General features: G+C 45.6%; 1 protein-coding gene across 2 annotated transcripts in view; it reads left to right on the top strand.

Moving 5' to 3' along the window:
* LOC106583452 (voltage-dependent calcium channel subunit alpha-2/delta-3) overlaps positions 1-20,231 on the top strand; it is an 82,463-nt gene that overhangs the window by 49,835 nt on the left and 12,397 nt on the right. For both annotated transcript variants that reach the window (XM_014167637.2, XM_014167636.2), the window contains 7 exons: positions 12,521-12,592; positions 12,718-12,798; positions 12,898-12,972; positions 15,462-15,545; positions 15,905-15,976; positions 16,087-16,148; positions 20,145-20,212. In XM_014167637.2, the coding sequence (XP_014023112.1) occupies positions 12,521-12,592; positions 12,718-12,798; positions 12,898-12,972; positions 15,462-15,545; positions 15,905-15,976; positions 16,087-16,148; positions 20,145-20,212 (514 nt within the window). The remainder of the gene's footprint in view (positions 1-12,520; positions 12,593-12,717; positions 12,799-12,897; positions 12,973-15,461; positions 15,546-15,904; positions 15,977-16,086; positions 16,149-20,144; positions 20,213-20,231) is intronic.

Raw genomic sequence — 20,231 nt, 5'->3', positions numbered from 1 at the left:
CTCTATACCAAATTAGCATACCCCCTGAGTCTCTTCCCTGTTTCACACCTGGTAGTTTGGTGGATGGGACTACCAGCTCTAAGTAACCTAGAGGGCAACCAGTGAGGGCAAACTTTGTACCATGTTTCTTGTAGAATGACAATGTTTGTATTTCCAATTTCTTCGATGAAGTATGGGTCCCTGTTCTTTAGGCCAAAGGCAGATGACCTCAGACCTTGTATATTCCAGGATGAGATAGTAAAATCTTTGTGTTCCATAGTGTCTAGTGTTGTTTTTGTGTGGTTTAGGCCAGGACCATCACAGTAGGTGTTGAGTATCTAATACATACCTCTTAGGTGGCAGGATGGGGCTTGGGTGGGTGTAATGGTGGGGGTTGGGCCTGTTGCTCTGCTCACGACCTGGGAGTATGTCCTGCTGTCATGTTGAGGTCCTTGCCGCAGGGGCGGGGAGAATGGGGTGGTTTGGGGGGGCCTATATAGGGTGTGGCCAGGGTTTGCTTGGGGTGGTCTTAGCTGTGGGTGTGGCTGGTGATGCTGTGGTCTGGGTGTAGGTCCTCTTGGCGTGGGTTCTCTCGGTGCAGGTCCTTCAGGAGGGGGTCTTGCAGGTCTGGGAGGGTGTCTCGCTGGTCTGAGCGGAGTGTCTGTTGGTCTGTTGCTCCTGTGTGATGTGCTGGGGCTACGGTTGTGGGTGACGTCCTTCAGGGTCCTGGAAAAAGTTGGGATTGCTGCCTTGTAGAGGGGGTCTGACCTGGTCGAAAAGGCTTTTCAAGTCCAGGGTGGAGTGGTGGGCCAAGTATACTTCAGGTTTTGAGGCACATCCTCGTGAATGCTTGCATTCACCCGCTGTATGGTGGCAGGGTGAAAGTATTTTGATGAGGAGCACAATCTCTGGCTTTTGTGTGTCCTCAGTGGATGTGTGGGGGTTGTCAGGAGGTCTATCGAGGGAGCTGACGGGGGCTGCTAGGAGGAGGTGGGGTCTGTTGTGTTGGTGGGTCCTGTGTTGTCTGTCTCATTGTGGTGTTGAGGTTGTGGTCCGGGTCTGAGGTGGGCTGTTCTGCTGGCTTCTCTGGGGGAGTGTCCTGCTCTCAGTCACACCTCAGCTTTCTCACCTCATCCATCAGTGCCATGTGTGCCTCTCCACCTCTTTAAGGAATACCTGGGATAGGATTAAGTAATCCCCCCCCTTCCCCCTAAAAAGATATAGATGTACTATTGTAAAGTGGTTGTTCCACTGGATATCATAAGGTGAATGCACCAATTTGTAAGTCGCTCTGGATAAGAGCGTCTGCTAAATGACGTAAATGTAAAATGATGTAAATGTCTCTCTCCAGCTCTGTGAATGTAACCCTCTCAATGATGGATGAGCGGTGCAGGTGTGGGACCTGGGTGTGTTCAGTGCTGGGGGGGTGACTATCCTCGTCTGCAGGACAGTTTGAAGAGGTGTGGTCAGACTCACTCAGGATGGGGGAGTCATCACAGAGAGACAGCTTTTCCTGCTGTGTTCTCTATTTGATCTCGTAAAAGTCCTGCTGGAACTGCATGAGGATGCCCTGCACCATTACTGTCCCAGACTTGTACACATTTGACAGAGGTTGTTTACATTTTCTCAATGTCGTGTATTCTGTGTTTCTACCCTGGGCCAATACTCTCTCTCTTGACATAGGGGTAGTGTGCTGTTGTAGCACTGTGCCATGCCAGGGGATGGTCTGGTTAATATAGCACTGTGCCATGCCAGGGGATGGTCTGGTTAATATAGCACTGTGCCATGCCAGGGGATGGTGTGGTTAATATAGCACTGTGTCATGCCAGGGGATGGTCTGGTTAATGTAGCACTGTGCCATGCCAGGGGATGGTCTGGTTAATATAGCACTGTGTCATGCCAGGGGATGGTCTGGTTAATGTAGCACTGTGTCATGCCAGGGGATGGTCTGGTTAATGTAGCACTGTGTCATGCCAGGGGATGGTCTGGTTAATGTAGCACTGTGTCATGCCAGGGGATGGTCTGGTTAATATAGCACTGTGTCATGCCAGGGGATGGTCTGGTTAATATAGCACTGTACCATGCCAGGGGATGGTCTGGTTAATATAGCACTGTGTCATGCCAGGGATGGTCTGGTTAATATAGCACTGTGCCATGCCAGGGGATGGTCTGGTTAATATAGCACTGTGCCATGCCAGGGGATGGTGTGGTTAATATAGCACTGTGCCATGCCAGGGGATGGTCTGGTTAATATAGCACTGTGCCATGCCAGGGGATGGTCTGGTTAATATAGCACTGTGCCATGCCAGGGGATGGTCTGGTTAATATAGCACTGTGCCATGCCAGGGGATGGTCTGGTTAATATAGCAATGTGCCATGCCAGGGGATGGTGTGGTTAATATAGCACTGTGTCATGCCAGGGGATGGTCTGGTTAATATAGCACTGTGCCATGCCAGGGGATGGTCTGGTTAATATAGCACTGTACCATGCCAGGGGATGGTCTGGTTAATGTAGCACTGTGCCATGCCAGGGGATGGTCTGGTTAATATAGCACTGTGCCATGCCAGGGGATGGTCTGGTTAATATAGCACTGTGCCATGCCAGGGGATGGTGTGGTTAATATAGCACTGTGCCATGCCAGGGGATGGTCTGGTTAATATAGCACTGTGCCATGCCAGGGGGTGGTCTGGTTAATATAGCACTGTGCCATGCCAGGGGATGGTCTGGTTAATATAGCACTGTGCCATGCCAGGGGATGGTCTGGTTAATATAGCACTGTGTCATGCCAGGGGATGGTCTGGTTAATGTAGCACTGTGTCATGCCAGGGGATGGTCTGGTTAATATAGCACTGTGTCATGCCAGGGGATGGTGTGGTTAATATAGCACTGTGCCATGCCAGGGGATGGTCTGGTTAATATAGCACTGTGCCATGCCAGGGGATGGTCTGGTTAATATAGCACTGTGCCATTACAGGGGATGGTCTGGTTAATATAGCACTGTGCCATGCCAGGGGATGGTCTGGTTAATATAGCACTGTGCCATGCCAGGGGATGGTCTGGTTAATATAGCACTGTGTCATGCCAGGGGATGGTCTGGTTAATATAGCACTGTGTCATGCCAGGGGATGGTGTGGTTAATATAGCACTGTGTCATGCCAGGGATGGTCTGGTTAATATAGCACTGTGTCATGCCAGGGGATGGTCTGGTTAATATAGCACTGTGCCATGCCAGGGGATGGTCTGGTTAATATAGCACTGTGCCATGCCAGGGGATGGTCTGGTTAATATAGCACTGTGCCATGCCAGGGGATGGTCTGGTTAATGTAGCACTGTGCCATGCCAGGGGATGGTGTGGTTAATATAGCACTGTGTCATGCCAGGGATGGTCTGGTTAATATAGCACTGTGCCATGCCAGGGGATGGTCTGGTTAATGTAGCACTGTGCCATGCCAGGGGATGGTGTGGTTAATATAGCACTGTGTCATGCCAGGGATGGTCTGGTTAATATAGCACTGTGCCATGCCAGGGGATGGTCTGGTTAATGTAGCACTGTGCCATGCCAGGGGATGGTCTGGTTAATATAGCACTGTGCCATGCCAGGGGATGGTCTGGTTAATATAGCACTGTGCCATGCCAGGGGATGGTGTGGTTAATATAGCACTGTGCCATGCCAGGGGATGGTGTGGTTAATATAGCACTGTGCCATGCCAGGTGATGGTCTGGTTAATATAGCACTGTACCATGCCAGGGGATGGTCTGGTTAATATAGCACTGTGTCATGCCAGGGGATGGTCTGGTTAATACAGCACTGTGCCATGCCATGGGATGGTCTGGTTAATATAGCACTGTGTCATGCCAGGGGATGGTCTGGTTAATATAGCACTGTGTCATGCCAGGGGATGGTCTGGTTAATATAGCACTGTGCCATGCCAGGGGATGGTCTGGTTAATATAGCACTGTGTCATGCCAGGGGATGGTCTGGTTAATATAGCACTGTGCCATGCCAGGGGATGGTCTGGTTAATATAGCACTGTACCATGCCAGGGGATGGTCTGGTTAATATAGCACTGTACCATGCCAGGGGATGGTGTGGTTAATATAGCACTGTACCATGCCAGGGGATGGTGTGGTTAATATAGCACTGTGTCATGCCAGGGGATGGTCTGGTTAATATAGCACTGTACCATGCCAGGGGATGGTGTGGTTAATATAGCACTGTACCATGCCAGGGGATGGTCTGGTTAATATAGCACTGTGTCATGCCAGGGGATGGTCTGGTTAATATAGCACTGTGCCATGCCAGGGGATGGTGTGGTTAATATAGCACTGTGTCATGCCAGGGGATGGTCTGGTTAATATAGCACTGTGTCATGCCAGGGGATGGTGTGGTTAATATAGCACTGTGTCATGCCAGGGGATGGTCTGGTTAATATAGCACTGTGCCATGCCAGGGGATGGTCTGGTTAATATAGCACTGTGTCATGCCAGGGGATGGTGTGGTTAATATAGCACTGTGTCATGCCAGGGGATGGTCTGGTTAATATAGCACTGTGTCATGCCAGGGGATGGTGTGGTTAATATAGCACTGTGCCATGCCAGGGGATGGTGTGGTTAATATAGCACTGTGTCATGCCAGGGGATGGTCTGGTTAATATAGCACTGTGCCATGCCAGGGGATGGTCTGGTTAATATAGCACTGTGTCATGCCAGGGGATGGTGTGGTTAATATAGCACTGTACCATGCCAGGGGATGGTCTGGTTAATATAGCACTGTGTCATGCCAGGGGATGGTCTGGTTAATATAGCACTGTGTCATGCCAGGGGATGGTCTGGTTAATATAGCAATGTGTCATGCCAGGGGATGGTCTGGTTAATATAGCACTGTGCCATGCCAGGGGATGGTCTGGTTAATATAGCACTGTGCCAGGGGATGGTCTGGTTAATATAGCACTGTGCCATGCCAGGGGATGGTCTGGTTAATATAGCACTGTGTCATGCCAGGGGATGGTGTGGTTAATATAGCACTGTGTCATGCCAGGGGATGGTCTGGTTAATATAGCACTGTGTCATGCCAGGGGATGGTCTGGTTAATATAGCACTGTGTCATGCCAGGGGATGGTCTGGTTAATATAGCAATGTGTCATGCCAGGGGATGGTCTGGTTAATATAGCACTGTGCCATGCCAGGGGATGGTCTGGTTAATATAGCAATGTGTCATGCCAGGGGATGGTGTGGTTAATATAGCACTGTACCATGCCAGGGGATGGTCTGGTTAATATAGCACTGTGTCATGCCAGGGGATGGTCTGGTTAATATAGCACTGTGTCATGCCAGGGGATGGTCTGGTTAATATAGCACTGTGTCATGCCAGGGGATGGTGTGGTTAATATAGCACTGTGTCATGCCAGGGGATGGTCTGGTTAATATAGCACTGTACCATGCCAGGGGATGGTGTGGTTAATATAGCACTGTGTCATGCCAGGGGATGGTGTGGTTAATATAGCACTGTACCATGCCAGGGGATGGTGTGGTTAATATAGCACTGTGCCATGCCAGGGGATGGTGTGGTTAATATAGTACTGTGTCATGCCAGGGGATGGTGTGGAACATGAAGTTGCTTACGTTCTCTTCTTCGTACCAGTCAGTGGTGAAACTCATGCCATTGAAGGTGCCACCAGGTTTGTTCTGTTCTAGCAACTCGGTAGCGTAGTATACTTATTTACTTAGCTTTATATAACAACATTACCTGGAGATTATTGTATTTTACTTTTTGTCTTGTGATGTAGCTTCAGGCTAAATATTACTCACTCAGTGTTGTGTTGGACGGTATTTCCAGGTTCCGCTGTGTTTCTTCTGCAGGTTTTGGTTTGTTAGAAGTTTTTTCTTGATAGTCCTTGGTAGTAATAGTCCATTCAGGTCATTTTGTCCAAAATCAAGGTTTTAGGTCAGGAATTTAGATTTGGATTGAAGGTTTTACTGCTTAGCTTACTATCCTGTATGTCCTTCTGAAAAAATTCAAGTTTATCTACATTTATCCAACTCTAATTCTATCTTTTTTTTTCAGAAGAACTCTCTCTCTCTTCTCTCTCTCTCTTCTCTCTATCTCCCCTCTCTCTCCTCTCTCTCCTCTCTCTCTCTATTCTCTCTCTTCTCTCCTCTCTTCTCTCTCCTGTCTTCTCTCTCCTCTCTTCTCTCTCTCTCCTCTCTTCAATCTCTCTTCTCTCTCTCTCTCTCTCTCTCTCTCTCTCTCTCTCTCTCTCTCTCTCTCTCACTTTCTTTCTCTTCTCTCTCTCTCTCTCTCTTTCTCTAGATCACACACACACACACACACACACACACACACACACACACACACACACACACACACACACACGGTGGTGACAGAGGTGAGGGTTGGGTTGGTAGGGGGATTGTCCTCTGGAGTGTGTTCTGCTGTATCTCAGCCACAGAGACACACCATTCATCATGCTGTGGATCATTGCCTTTTATCTCCTAAAGCCTGTAATAAAACTGACATTGGAGCAGAGAGAGACAGAGAAAGAAGGAGAGGGGACAGGGGGCGGGGGACAGCGGACGGGGGGCAGCGGGATATCACAAGGTCATTCCCAGAAAGATCTTGTGTCTAGCATCTGCTGACTGCTGCAGAATATTCCCAGTGTGTCTGTACTAAACCCTTCTATTCCCAGTGTGTCTGTAGTAAGCCCTTCTATTCCCAGTGTGTCTGTAGTAAGCCCTTCTATTCCCAGTGTGTCTGTAGTAAGCCCTTCTATTCCCAGTGTGTCTGTAGTAAGCCCTTCTATTCCCAGTGTGTCTGTATTAAGCCCTTCTATTCCCAGTATGTCTGTAGTAAGCCCTTCTATTCCCAGTGTGTCTGTAGTAAGCCCTTCTATTCCCAGTGTGTCTGTAGTAAGCCCTTCTTTTCCCAGTGTGTCTGTAGTAAGCCCTTCTTTTCCCAGTGTGTCTGTAGTAAGCCCTTCTATTCCCAGTGTGTCTGTAGTAAGCCCTTCTATTCCCAGTGTGTCTGTACTAAACCCTTCTATTCCCAGTGTGTCTGTAGTAAGCCCTTCTATTCCCAGTATGTCTGTAGTAAGCCCTTCTATTCCCAGTATGTCTGTAGTAAGCCCTTCTATTCCCAGTGTGTCTGTAGTAAGCCCTTCTATTCCCAGTGTGTCTGTATTAAGCCCTTCTATTCCCAGTATGTCTGTAGTAAGCCCTTCTATTCCCAGTGTGTCTGTAGTAAGCCCTTCTATTCCCAGTGTGTCTGTAGTAAGCCCTTCTATTCCCAGTGTGTCTGTAGTAAGCCTTTCTATTCCCAGTGTGTCTGTAGTAAGCCCTTCTATTCCCAGTGTGTCTGTAGTAAGCCCTTCTATTCCCAGTATGTCTGTATTAAGCCCTTCTATTCCCAGTATGTCTGTAGTAAGCCCTTCTATTCCCAGTGTGTCTGTAGTAAGCCTTTCTATTCCCAGTGTGTCTGTAGTAAGCCTTTCTATTCCCAGTATGTCTGTAGTAAGCCCTTCTATTCCCAGTGTGTCTGTCCTGAACCCTTCTATTCCCAGTGTGTCTGTCCTGAACCCTTCTATTCCCAGTGTGTCTGTAGTAAGCCCTTCTATTCCCAGTGTGTCTGTCCTGAACCCTTCTATTCCCAGTGTGTCTGTAGTAAGCCCTTCTATTCCCAGTGTGTCTGTAGTAAGCCCTTCTATTCCCAGTGTGTCTGTCCTGAACCCTTCTATTCCCAGTGTGTCTGTAGTAAGCCCTTCTATTCCCAGTGTGTCTGTAGTAAGCCCTTCTATTCCCAGTGTGTCTGTATTAAGCCCTTCTATTCCCAGTGTGTCTGTAGTAAGCCCTTCTATTCCCAGTGTGTCTGTAGTAAGCCCTTCTATTCCCAGTGTGTCTGTATTAAGCCCTTCTATTCCCAGTGTGTCTGTAGTAAGCCCTTCTATTCCCAGTATGTTTGTAGTAAGCCCTTCTATTCCCAGTATGTTTGTAGTAAGCCCTTCTATTCCCAGTGTGTCTGTAGTAAGCCCTTCTATTCCCAGTGTGTCTGTCCTGAACCCTTCTATTCCCAGTGTGTCTGTAGTAAGCCCTTCTATTCCCAGTATGTCTGTAGTAAGCCTTTCTATTCCCAGTGTGTCTGTAGTAAGCCCTTCTATTCCCAGTGTGTCTGTATTAAGCCCTTCTATTCCCAGTGTGTCTGTAGTAAGCCCTTCTATTCCCAGTATGTTTGTAGTAAGCCCTTCTATTCCCAGTGTGTCTGTAGTAAGCCCTTCTATTCCCAGTGTGTCTGTATTAAGCCCTTCTATTCCCAGTGTGTCTGTAGTAAGCCCTTCTATTCCCAGTATGTCTGTAGTAAGCCCTTCTATTCCCAGTGTGTCTGTATTAAGCCCTTCTATTCCCAGTGTGTCTGTAGTAAGCCCTTCTATTCCCAGTGTGTCTGTAGTAAGCCCTTCTATTCCCAGTGTGTCTGTAGTAAGCCTTTCTATTCCCAGTGTGTCTGTAGTAAGCCCTTCTATTCCCAGTGTGTCTGTAGTAAGCCCTTCTATTCCCAGTGTGTCTGTAGTAAGCCCTTCTATTCCCAGTGTGTCTGTAGTAAGCCCTTCTATTCCCAGTATGTCTGTAGTAAGCCCTTCTATTCCCAGTGTGTCTGTAGTAAGCCCTTCTATTCCCAGTGTGTCTGTAGTAAGCCCTTCTATTCCCAGTGTGTCTGTATTAAGCCCTTCTATTCCCAGTGTGTCTGTAGTAAGCCCTTCTATTCCCAGTGTGTCTGTAGTAAGCCCTTCTATTCCCAGTATGTCTGTAGTAAGCCCTTCTATTCCCAGTGTGTCTGTAGTAAGCCCTTCTATTCCCAGTATGTCTGTAGTAAGCCCTTCTATTCCCAGTGTGTCTGTATTAAGCCCTTCTATTCCCAGTGTGTCTGTAGTAAGCCCTTCTGATGGGCAGGAGCTTGGAGTCTACCAAGGTCTACCTGCACAGGTGAGACTGGGCTGGAGGGGCTGCTGCTCTGGGAGGGAGAGGGTGGTCGATGGTGAAACATTAGTACCCTAGTCCCCTAGTACCATACAGAGATTACCTTAGTACCCTAGTACCCTAGTACTTTAGCCTCTTTATGGTACTGGGGTACTAAAGTACTAGGGTACAAAGGTACCAAGGTGCTAGGGTACTAAGATAATACACCAGTACCATTCAGAGGCTATCTTTGTACCCTAGCACCTTGGTACCTTGTACCCTAGTACCATACAGAGACTACTTTAGTACCCTAGTACCTTAGTACCCTAATACCCTAGCACCTTTGTACCCTAGTACCATACAGAGACTACCTTAATACTTATATACACAGTACACGCACACGCACACACTCACACAGCCACATACACACACACTCCCACGCACAAACAGCCACATGCACACACACACTCCCACACACAAACAGCCACATGCACACACACACTCCCACGCACAAACAGCCACATACATATACATAGTACACGCACACACACACACACACACTCCCACACACACACAGCCACATACATATACATAGTACACGCACACACACACACTCCCACACACACACAGCCACATACATATACACAGTACACGCACACACACACTCCGACACACAAACAGCCACATACATTTACACAGTACACGCACACACACACTCACTCCCACACACAAACAGCCACATACATATACACAGTACACACACACACACACACTCCAACTCTCTTTTATGCAAACACACACTCACTCCCACACACAAACAGCCACACAATCACCCCCAGTACACACAGTCACAGCTGTGTCTATGAGCCTGTGAGGTGAGGGAATAGCAGACCTAGTTTCAGTGAGCTCATGTCACGATCCCTCCGGAACTTTCATTACGCACACCTGTCCCCTATTCCCACTGATTAGTATTTGTATATATGTGCCCTTTGGTTTCCATTGGGCTGTCCATTATTGTTACAATGTCTGTTGGCAGTGTGGGTAGCTGTGCTGTGTCTTTTGGCTTTCATGCCATGGTGGATTGTGCAGATGATTACAGGTCTCGTCCCGTGGGTTAATCATTGTGTGCATGAGTTATTTATTCGAGGTACTCCTCGCTCTTCTGTTTGGGTTTCTACCCTGTGTTTTGTTACGTGTTTGTTTGGTCTTCGTCCCCGTGCCTTTACACGGCACGCCGTAATTTGGGCTTAATAAAAAACCCTATTATGCATTCCTGCGTCTGTCTCCCAATCCTTCATGCCAACGTGACAGCTCATGTGTTTAATCAAGTCACTTCTCATTCTGCTGAGCATAGCCCCGCTCTCAGCCAAACAAGAAACACTGGGGATTGCTCTAAACCAGAGCTTCACTATAAATGTACTGTAAAGCCACAAACTAAGAGCAACATTAACCATAGTTTTATTCTCCAGACTGCAGTGCTGCCAACTTTTGAAGAAAACTTGGAGTGAGATGTAATATGATAATTCCATTGCTCCCTGGCACAACCCCTAGATGGGGGATTGTAAAATGGTACTGTTGTAAAGCTAATTTCCTGCAATTCTATTTATTTTGACATGGATTTAGTTAGGGCTATGACCTGGGTGGAACATTAAAAACAAATAAACCACAGGTCAGGTCTATTCAGGATACTTTGAACATTAAATGAACACTCAAAATGTGATGACTTTGTTACTTTGAGATTTTTTAGGTGGTTTGACACTTCATTCAGACAGTAATGAGATGGGGAGACACAGTGGGAAGGTAGGAAGCAGGGATTGATCCCTGTTCTCAGGTTGAAAGTTAAATGCAACATGTGCGGAGGAGTTTTACCATTACACCAAGGCTCTGTACAGGAAATGTTTATATTAATGTTTGATGGCAGTGGGTAAGCAAATCATAGATTGCAGTCTCCTTGTCCATAGATTCTTTTCTAGGTAAGCACACAAAGATTTTGTAAGTTGGGTGAACTTTTTAAAATAGGACTGGAAGAAACTTTCCCAAGTACTGGGTGTTATTGTTATAATGTATTTGTTATAACAATTCATTTCTCAAAATCATCCAACCTTCAAGAAAAATGTAATGAATATCAATATTCAGGTAGTTTAAGTCTACTAGATGAAGATCCTTGCCATCATCTTCCTCTCCATAGACATTATGTGATGTGTTTATGAATTGTGAGTCCCCCTTCCATCTCTGCCTAGCATGTGCACAATAGTAAAATGTCCAGAATTATACTTGAGGCCTGGAGCATTCAATATCCAATGCTTTTTTGTAGGACTTATTCAAACTGTCCATGAATGGATGCAAAAATACATAGCCCCATATTATCAATTTTCAAAACACAAGTAGGCTTATCAGATCACACTGGCAACATTTAGAAGAAGTGGAATAATAAAATAATTCTGGGGAATAACAGTAGTGCTTCTACTGACATGCACACTAATTACCCTTGATGTTAGCCCATTGTTAAGAATAAGAGTTGTTCCACTGATCAGACTAAATAAAGTAAATATATAATAAAATCTACTGAAGACAAAATTACATGAATCTGCCCCCACATCATAGCCAAATGATTTTAATATTTATTGTCCCTCCTCTAGAATGAAACGTACACTTTTGGGTTCACAATATGTTTGACAAAATGATTTTCATAGTTACAAATCAGGTCACCCTACTAAACTTCCTTGCTAAAACATACTGTCATTTTGTTGACAACAGCGCATATAAAACTGCTACCATGCTGTTTTTTTTACAGTTTGATAAACTCAGCTGAGAACGTTCTCTCTCTCCATTCAGCTCCACTCTCCTAATCTTGAGGGGCGTTTCTTTAAAAACGCGCATCCAATTCCCCTGATCCCTTACATAAATTGACCAATCATATGCTTCAATATGAGGCGGTTCACAGTGCTGTGGTAAAACAGGACAATGATAGAGGTTCTGCTCGAGATGTTAAGTTGCAGGTGCAAATGCTACCATTTCAAAACGATTTGGAGTACAGTTGAAAAGTTAGCACACTGACTATACGATGGACTAATTAGAAAATAAATACAGTACTTTTCACTGCGTGAGATATAAGAGATGTGGTGGGTGACAAGAGGGTCAAATACATGTCTCACAGCCAATGCATGAGAGTTGGGAGCTCTGAGACAGTCCTCTATTTTATTTCTTTTTATTTTACCAGGCATGTCAGTTAAGAACAAATTCTTATTTTCAATGACAGCCTAGGAACAGTGGGTTTAACTGCCTTGTTCAGGGGCAGAACGACAGATGTTTTACCTCGGGGATTTGATCTTGCAACCTTTTGGTTACTAGTCCAACGTTCTAACCACTAGGCTACCTGCCGCCCGCCAGACATGTTTATTTTGTATAAACATGTCTGTTTGGTGAAATCTATTTTGGTGAAAACTTGGCACGGATGGACATTGTTGCGTATATTCCTCTGTTGACTCAGATTAGCATTTAGCATCAGTCAGAAAGGGAATACTGTAGCCACAGCCTATGATAGCTAAAACAAGGAATCTCAGTAGACACGGACTCTGTCATTGTGTTCTGTCTTAGTCCAGAAACAAGAAGGGCCCCAGCCTGATGACCACTGTGGCCATGCCTGTGTTCAGCACCAAGAACGAGACGGTAAGTGTGTGTGTCTTTGTGTGTGTCTGTCTGTCAGTCTGTATTTTTCTTTCTTTCTGTCCATCTGATTGTCTGTGTAATACTCATTGAGTCTTGTCTGTTTCTGCTCTCCTCTCTCCTTACAGAAGAACCAGGGTATTCTCCTAGGGGTAGTGGGCACAGACATTCCCCTACAGGAACTCATGAAGATCATCCCTAAACACCTGGTACAGTGTCTAATAACCCAAAGTTATGATGCATTGTCATTTACTGTTCTCCTACACTCTACTTCATGTAATCAATTATCTCTATTTGTGTGCCTTCAGCTGGGTATCCACGGTTACGCGTTTGCCATCACTAACAACGGCTACATCCTGACCCATCCAGACCTGAGGCCACTGGTAATACACTGTCTCCTAAACACACTTGTCCCCTAACCTTAACTGTAACCTTGCCACAACATTGCATTAACCCTAACCTGCACCTACACCTTGGACTATATAGAAAGCAGGAGAGCGGTTCATTGAATAGTTAATACATATAATGCCGCCAATGAATACGAGTGTTTTGAAAACCAGTTTGAGTGAGTGAGCCTCCCAACTTGCTCGGTAGCGATCTATAATCCTCACCTTTTCCTTTGATATATGCATGCAGGGAGGGATACAGACCATTGATACTACTGTAGGGCTGGCTGGCCCTGGCTAAATAAGCTAACAGTAACCCTGAGGTAACCCTCCTGCACCATAGACACTCACCTGTAACTGTAGACTAGAATATAGACACTCTCTGGGATCCTGCTTGGGTTCCCACTGGAAACATGTTCTAGTGGATCTGTAACAGTGTGTAATATTAGCGCCCCTATGTGGGTTTCTCTGTGTCGTAGACTGTGATGTGACTGTGGGAGTGTATTCCTAACCAGACTCTATTGGACTTGATGTTTCTATGTTATTGGTTGTTGATTGAACTGATCAATTAGGCGTTATTGAACTGGGGAGTTCTAACCTGGTGGAACCAGCCTGATGGCACTATAGCTCAACATTCTGTTTGAGCGGTCAACATTCTGTTTGAGCGGTCAACATTCTGTTTGAGCGGTCAACATTCTGTTTGAGCGGTCAACATTCTGATTGAGCGGTCAACATTCTGTTTGAGCGGTCAACATTCTGTTTGAGCGGTCAACATTCTGTTTGAGCGGTCAACATTCTGTTTGAGCGGTCAACATTCTGATTGAGCGGTCAACATTCTGATTGAGCGGTCAACATTCTGACTGAGCGGTCAACATTCTGTTTGAGCGATCAACATTCTGTTTGAGCGGTCAACATTCTGTTTGAGCGGTCAACATTCTGTTTGAGCGGTCAACGTTCTGTTTGAGCGGTCAACGTTCTGACTGAGCGGTCAACGTTCTGACTGAGCGGTCAACGTTCTGACTGAGCGGTCAACATTATGTTTGAGCGGTCAACATTCTGACTGAGCGGTCAACATTCTGTTTGAGCGGTCAACATTCTGACTGAGCGGTCAACATTCTGACTGAGCGGTCAACATTATGTTTGAGCGGTCAACATTATGTTTGAGCGGTCAACATTATGTGTGAGCGGTCAACATTCTGTTTGAGCGGTCAACACTCTGTTTGAGCGGTCAACATTATGTTTGAGCGGTCAACATTCTGTTTGAGCGGTCAACACTCTGTTTGAGCGGTCAACATTCTGTTTGAGCTGTCAACGTTCTGTTTGAGCTGTCAACGTTCTGTTTGAGCGGTCAACGTTCTGTTTGAGCGGTCAACGTTCTGTTTGAGCGGTCAACGTTCTGTTTGAGCGGTCAACGTTCTGACTGAGCGGTCAACGTTCTGACTGAGCGGTCAACATTCTGACTGAGCGGTCAACATTATGTTTGAGCGGTCAACATTCTGACTGAGCGGTCAACATTCTGACTGAGCGGTCAACATTCTGACTGAGCGGTCAACATTATGTTTGAGCGGTCAACATTATGTTTGAGCGGTCAACATTCTGTTTGAGCGGTCAACATTATGTTTGAGCGGTCAACACTCTGTTTGAGCGGTCAACATTATGTTTGAGCGGTCAAAACTCTGTTTGAGCGGTCAACACTCTGTTTGAGCGGTCAACATTCTGACTGAGCGGTCAACATTATGTTTGAGCGGTCAACATTCTGACTGAGCGGTCAACATTATGTTTGAGCGGTCAACACTCTGTTTGAGCGGTCAACATTATGTTTGAGCGGTCAACACTCTGTTTGAGCGGTCAACATTCTGTTTGAGCGGTCAACATTCTGCGCAGTGAGTCAGTCTGCTTGATCAGGCTAGGAGTGTTCTGGTTTTGAGCAAGACGGTGTTAGTGAGGCCTTATAAAAGGTTCACTCTGAAATGTGTTTCATTTTTATTTTTATTTTTTTACTTTTACCCCTTTTTCTCCCCAATTTTGTGGTATCCAATTGGTAGTTACAGTCTTGTCTCATCGCTGCAACTCCCGTACGGACTCGGGAGAGGCGACGGTCGAGAGCCATGTGTCCTCCGAAACGCGACTCAACCAAGCCGCACTGCTTCTTGACACAATGCCCACTTAACCCGGAAGCCAGCCGCACCAATGTGTCGGAGGAAACGCCATACACCTGGTGACCGTGTCAGTGTGCATGTGCCCAGGCCCGCCACAGGAGTTGATAGTGCGTGATGGGACAAGGACATCCCTGCCGGCCAAACCCTCCTCTAACCCGGACGACGTTGGGACATTTGTGCGCCGCCCCTTCGGTCTCCCGGTCGCGGCCGGCTGCGACAGAGCCTGGACTCTCGGGAGGCCTGAAATGTGCTGTTTACACAGAACATCCACAGTGCAACCAAAATCTGAAACTGTTTCTATCAAATGTGTGTTCCTCTGTGCCTCAGTACCAGAAGGGCCAGAAGAGGAGGAAACCCAACTACAGCAGTGTGGACCTGTCTGAGGTGGAGTGGGAGGACAAGGATGACTTTGTACGTCTACACCCTGACATAACAAACACTATACACACATCTGATTCCTAATACAGACAGACTGGTTTCATTTGAAATAATAATACTATTGACAGTATTCAATCCAAGGTGTGTTATATAGTAGCACACTGGACAGCCAACAAGGTGCCTTTTAAAGGCAATGTCCCAGACATTCGTGGAGATCACATTCATGGTAAATGCTGTCTGCTCAAGCGTAAATGACCTTTAAAAGGAGCATTATCGGCTGTCCAGTGTGTTACTCTGTTACTCTGATTGAATGCCGGACTGATCGAACTGAACAAATATAACACCTCCTGGTGTCTAATAATGGTGACACCAGAACTGTTTTTCTGTTTCAGCTGCGTAATGCCATGGTCAACAGGAAGACTGGGACTTTCTCCATGGAAGTGAAGAAGACAGTGGACAAAGGGGTGAGACGGGAGGAGGATGACTCTTACAGTTACTGTATATCAAAGACTGTGGACTGTAATGAAATCAATGGATGAGTCCTCATGCTTCATGCTTTCCACTGTGCTATCAGAAACGTCTCCTGAAGATGCACAATGACTACTACTACACTGAAGTCAAGGGAACGCCCTTCAGGTGTGTGCAGTTTCCTATTTATCTTGATACATTCTCTAATGTTTAATGTACAGTGCATTCGGAAAGTATTCAGACCCCTTGACTTTTTCCACATTCTGACCCTTTGCTATGAGACTAAATTGAGCTCAGGTGCTTCCTGTTTCCATTGAGCATCCTTTAGATCAGTGCTTCCCAAACTTTTTGGAGTCCCGTACCCCTTCAAACATTCAACCTCCAGCTGCGTACCCCCTCTAGCACCAGGGTCAGCGCACTCTCAAATGTTGTTTTTTGCCATCATTGTAAGCCTGCCACACTATATGATACATTTATTAAACATAAGAATGAGTTTGAGTTTTTGTCACAACCCGGCTCGTGGGAAGTGACAAAGAGCTCTTATTGGACCAGGGCACAAATAATAATATAATAATAATCAATCATTTTGCTCTTTATTTAGCCATCTTACATATAAAACCTTATTTGTTCATCAGAAATTGTGAATATCTCACCACAGGTTAATGAGGTGGGTGTGCTTAAAAGGATGCACAATGTTGGGTTGTATTGGAGAGAGTCTCAGTCTTAAATCATTTTCCACACACAGTCTGTGCCTGTATTTAGTTTTCATGCTAGTGAAGGCCGAGAATCCACTCTCACATAGGTACATGGTTGCAAAGACATCAGTGTCTTAACAGCGTGATTTGCCAAGGCAAGAAACTCTGAGCACAGCCCTATCCAGAAATCTGGCAGTGGCTTCTGATTAAATTCAATTTTCACATAACCGCTTGTTGCAATTTCGATGAGACTCTCTTGTTCAGATATCGTTAAATGGACTGGAGGCAGGGCATGAAAGGGATAACGAATCCAGTTGTTTGTGTAGTACATTTCGGGAAAGTAATTGCATAATTGCGCACCCAGCTCACTCAGGTGCTTCGCTATATCACATTTGACATTTTCCGTAAGCTTGAGTTCATTTGCACACAAAAAATCATACAATGATGGAAAAACCTGTGTGTTGTCCTTGTTAATGCAGACAGAGAAGAGCTCCAACTTCTTAATCATAGACTCAATTTTGTCCCACACATTGAATATAGTTGTGGAGAGTCCCTGTAATCCTAGATTCAGATCATTTGGCTGCGGAAAAACACAATCCCAGATAGGCCAGTCGTATGAGAAACTCGTCATCATGCAAGCGGTCAGACAAGTGAAAATGATGGTCAGTGAAGAAAACTTTAAGCTTGTCTCTCAATTTAAAAAAACATGTCAATACTTTGCCCTTTGATAACCAGTAAAGGGCAACGCGTTGTAAATGCGTTATGTGGTCGCTGCCCATATCATTGCATAATGCTGAAAATACACGAGAGTTTAGGGGCCTTGCTTTAACAAAGTTAACCAATTTCACTGAAGTGTCCAAAACGTCTTTCAAGCTGTCAGGCATTCCCTTGGCAGCAAGAGCCTCTCAGTGGATGCTGCAGTGGACCCAAGTGTTGTTGGAAGCAACTGCTTGCTATGTCTCCCTGTCATGGCTTTTCCACCATCAGTACCGATACCAGCACATCTTGACCACCAAAGTCCATTTGATGTCACAATGATGTCCAGTACTTTAAACATATCCTCTCATGTTGTCCTGGTTTCCAGTGGTTTGAGGAAGAGGATGTCTTCCTTAATTAACCCCCATAAACCTTAACGGACATATACCAGGAGTTGTGCCAGGCCCGCCACGTCTGTTGACTCATCCAGCTGTAACACATAGAATTCACTGGCTTGCATGTGAAGCAGAAATTGTTTCAAAAAATCTCCTGCCATGTCACTGATGCATCGTGAAACAGTGTTGTTTGATGGAGTCATTGTCTGTATAGTTTTTGGGCCTTTTCCCCCAGCATTGTCCCAGCCATATCCACGGCAGCAGGAAGAATTAAGTCCCCCACAATAGTATGGGGCTTGCCTGTCCTAGCCACTCGGTAGCTCACCATATAAGACGCTTCTAGCCCCTTGTTATTAATGGTATCTGTTGCTTTTATACATGTCTTATTACTCGAAAGTCATCTTTATTCTTGCTCAAAAAAGTCCTGTGGTTTATTTTTCAAATGGTTATGTTTAGTATCTAAATGTCTTTACAAGAGTGAAGGTTGCCCACGACAGAGTAATGGTTAATGTGATTGTATGATAATTATTTGACTAGGCTACCTGTATTTGACATTGTGTTGTTATTAAGCTGAACACTAGACGGTTGAATTTTATTTTTGGCTGTGAAACAAGGCTACTCAGGTGACAAAAAAAACTCACCCAAATGTTTAGCCCTGTTGGAAAATATAAAGGTACTGCTTGAAAATGTTTGTTTTTTTGTATTTTTTTTAATGTGAATCACATTTGTATTTGGCGTACCCCTGATGGCATTGGGAATACCTGCTTTAGATGGTTATACAACTTGAATGGAGTCCACCTGTGGGAAATTCAATTGATTGGACCTGATTTGGAAAAGCACACCTGTCTATATAAAGTCCCACAGCTGACAGTGCATGTCAGAGCTAAAACCAAGACATGAGCTTGAATGAATTGTCTGTAGAGCTCTGAGACAAGGTTATGTCGAGGCACAGATCTGGGGAAGGGTACCAAAAACTGTCTGCAGCATTGAAGGTCCCCAAGAAAACAGTGGCTTCCATCATTCTTAATCATTCTTAAATAGAAGAAGTTTGGAACCACCAAGACTCTCCCTAGAGCTGGCCGCCCCGCGCCAAACAAGCAATCAGGGGAGAAGAGCCTTGGTCAGGGAGGTGACCAAGAACCCGATGGTCATTCTGACAGAGCTCTAGATTTCCTTTGTAGAGATGGGGGAACCTTCCAGAAGGACAACCATCTCTGCAGCACTCCACCAATCAGGCCTTTATGGTAGAGTGGCCAGACGGAAGCCACTCCTCAGTAAAAGGCACATGAGTTTGCCAAAAGGACAAAAAGGACTCTCAGACCATGAGAAACTATTTGGCCTGAATGCCAAGTATCACATCTGGAGGAAACCTGGCACCATCCCTACGGTTAAGCATGGTGGTGGCAGCATCATGCTGTGGTGATGTTTTTCAGCGGCAGGGACTGGGAGACTAGTCAGGATCGAGGGAAAGATGAACGGAGCAAAGTACTGCAAGATCCTTGATGAAAACCTGCTCCATAGCTCACAGGACCTCAGACTGGGGCCAAGGGTCAGCTTCCAATAGGACAACGACCCTAAGCACACAACCAAGACAACGCAGTTGTGGCTTTGGGACAAGTCTCTGAATGTCTTTGAGTGGCCCAGCCAGAGCCTGGACTTGAACCCAATCAAACATCTCTGGAGAGACCTGAAAATAGCTGTGCAGCGACGCTCCCCATCCAACCTGGCAGAGCTTGAGAGGATCTGCAGAGAAGAATGGGAGAAACTCCCCAAATACAGGTGTGCTAAGCTTGTAGCGTCATACCCAAGAAGACTCAAGGCTGTAATCACTGCCAAAGGTGCTTCAACAAAGTACTGAGTAAGGGTCTGAATACTTATGTAAATGTGATATTTCTGTTTTTTATTTTTAGTAAATTTGCAATAATTTCAAAAAAACAGTTTTTTCTTTGTTATTACTTGGTATTGTGTGTAGATTGATGAGGGAAAAATTGAATGAATTTTAGAATGAGGCTGTAACGTAACAAAATGTGGAAAAAGTCAAGGTGTCTGAATACTTTCCGTATGCACTATATGTGTGTTCCTGTGAATGTAAATGTTGAGCATCTCTGACAGTCCTTAACTATGCTGGGTTCAGGTGAGTGGCGCTGTCATTCATGTTGAGCAGAGGAGAGTAGGGTGCACTACACTTCTTTAGCTTTTCAGTACATTTATTCATTTATCTTGATCAATTCTCTTGATGTTCTTCTGCAAGTTGACATGATGGGCTGGTTCAGTGAGGTGAATGTAACTGTTGACTATCTCGTGTGTGTGTGTGTGTGTGTGTGTGTGTGTGTGTGTGTGTGTGTGTGTGTGTGTGTTTATATTATTTCTGTGTTCAGTGTCGGTGTGGCTTTGTCCAGAGGCCATGGCAAATTCTTCTTCAGGGGAAACGTCTCCGTAGAAGCAGGTAAGTGTCACTCTACTCT

This window comes from Salmo salar, chromosome ssa22, assembly GCF_905237065.1.
Source record: "Salmo salar chromosome ssa22, Ssal_v3.1, whole genome shotgun sequence".
In the NCBI taxonomy this organism is placed as follows: domain Eukaryota; kingdom Metazoa; phylum Chordata; class Actinopteri; order Salmoniformes; family Salmonidae; genus Salmo; species Salmo salar.
Note: the sequence above shows the minus strand (reverse complement) of the source record. Positions and strands in the feature narration are given on the sequence as shown.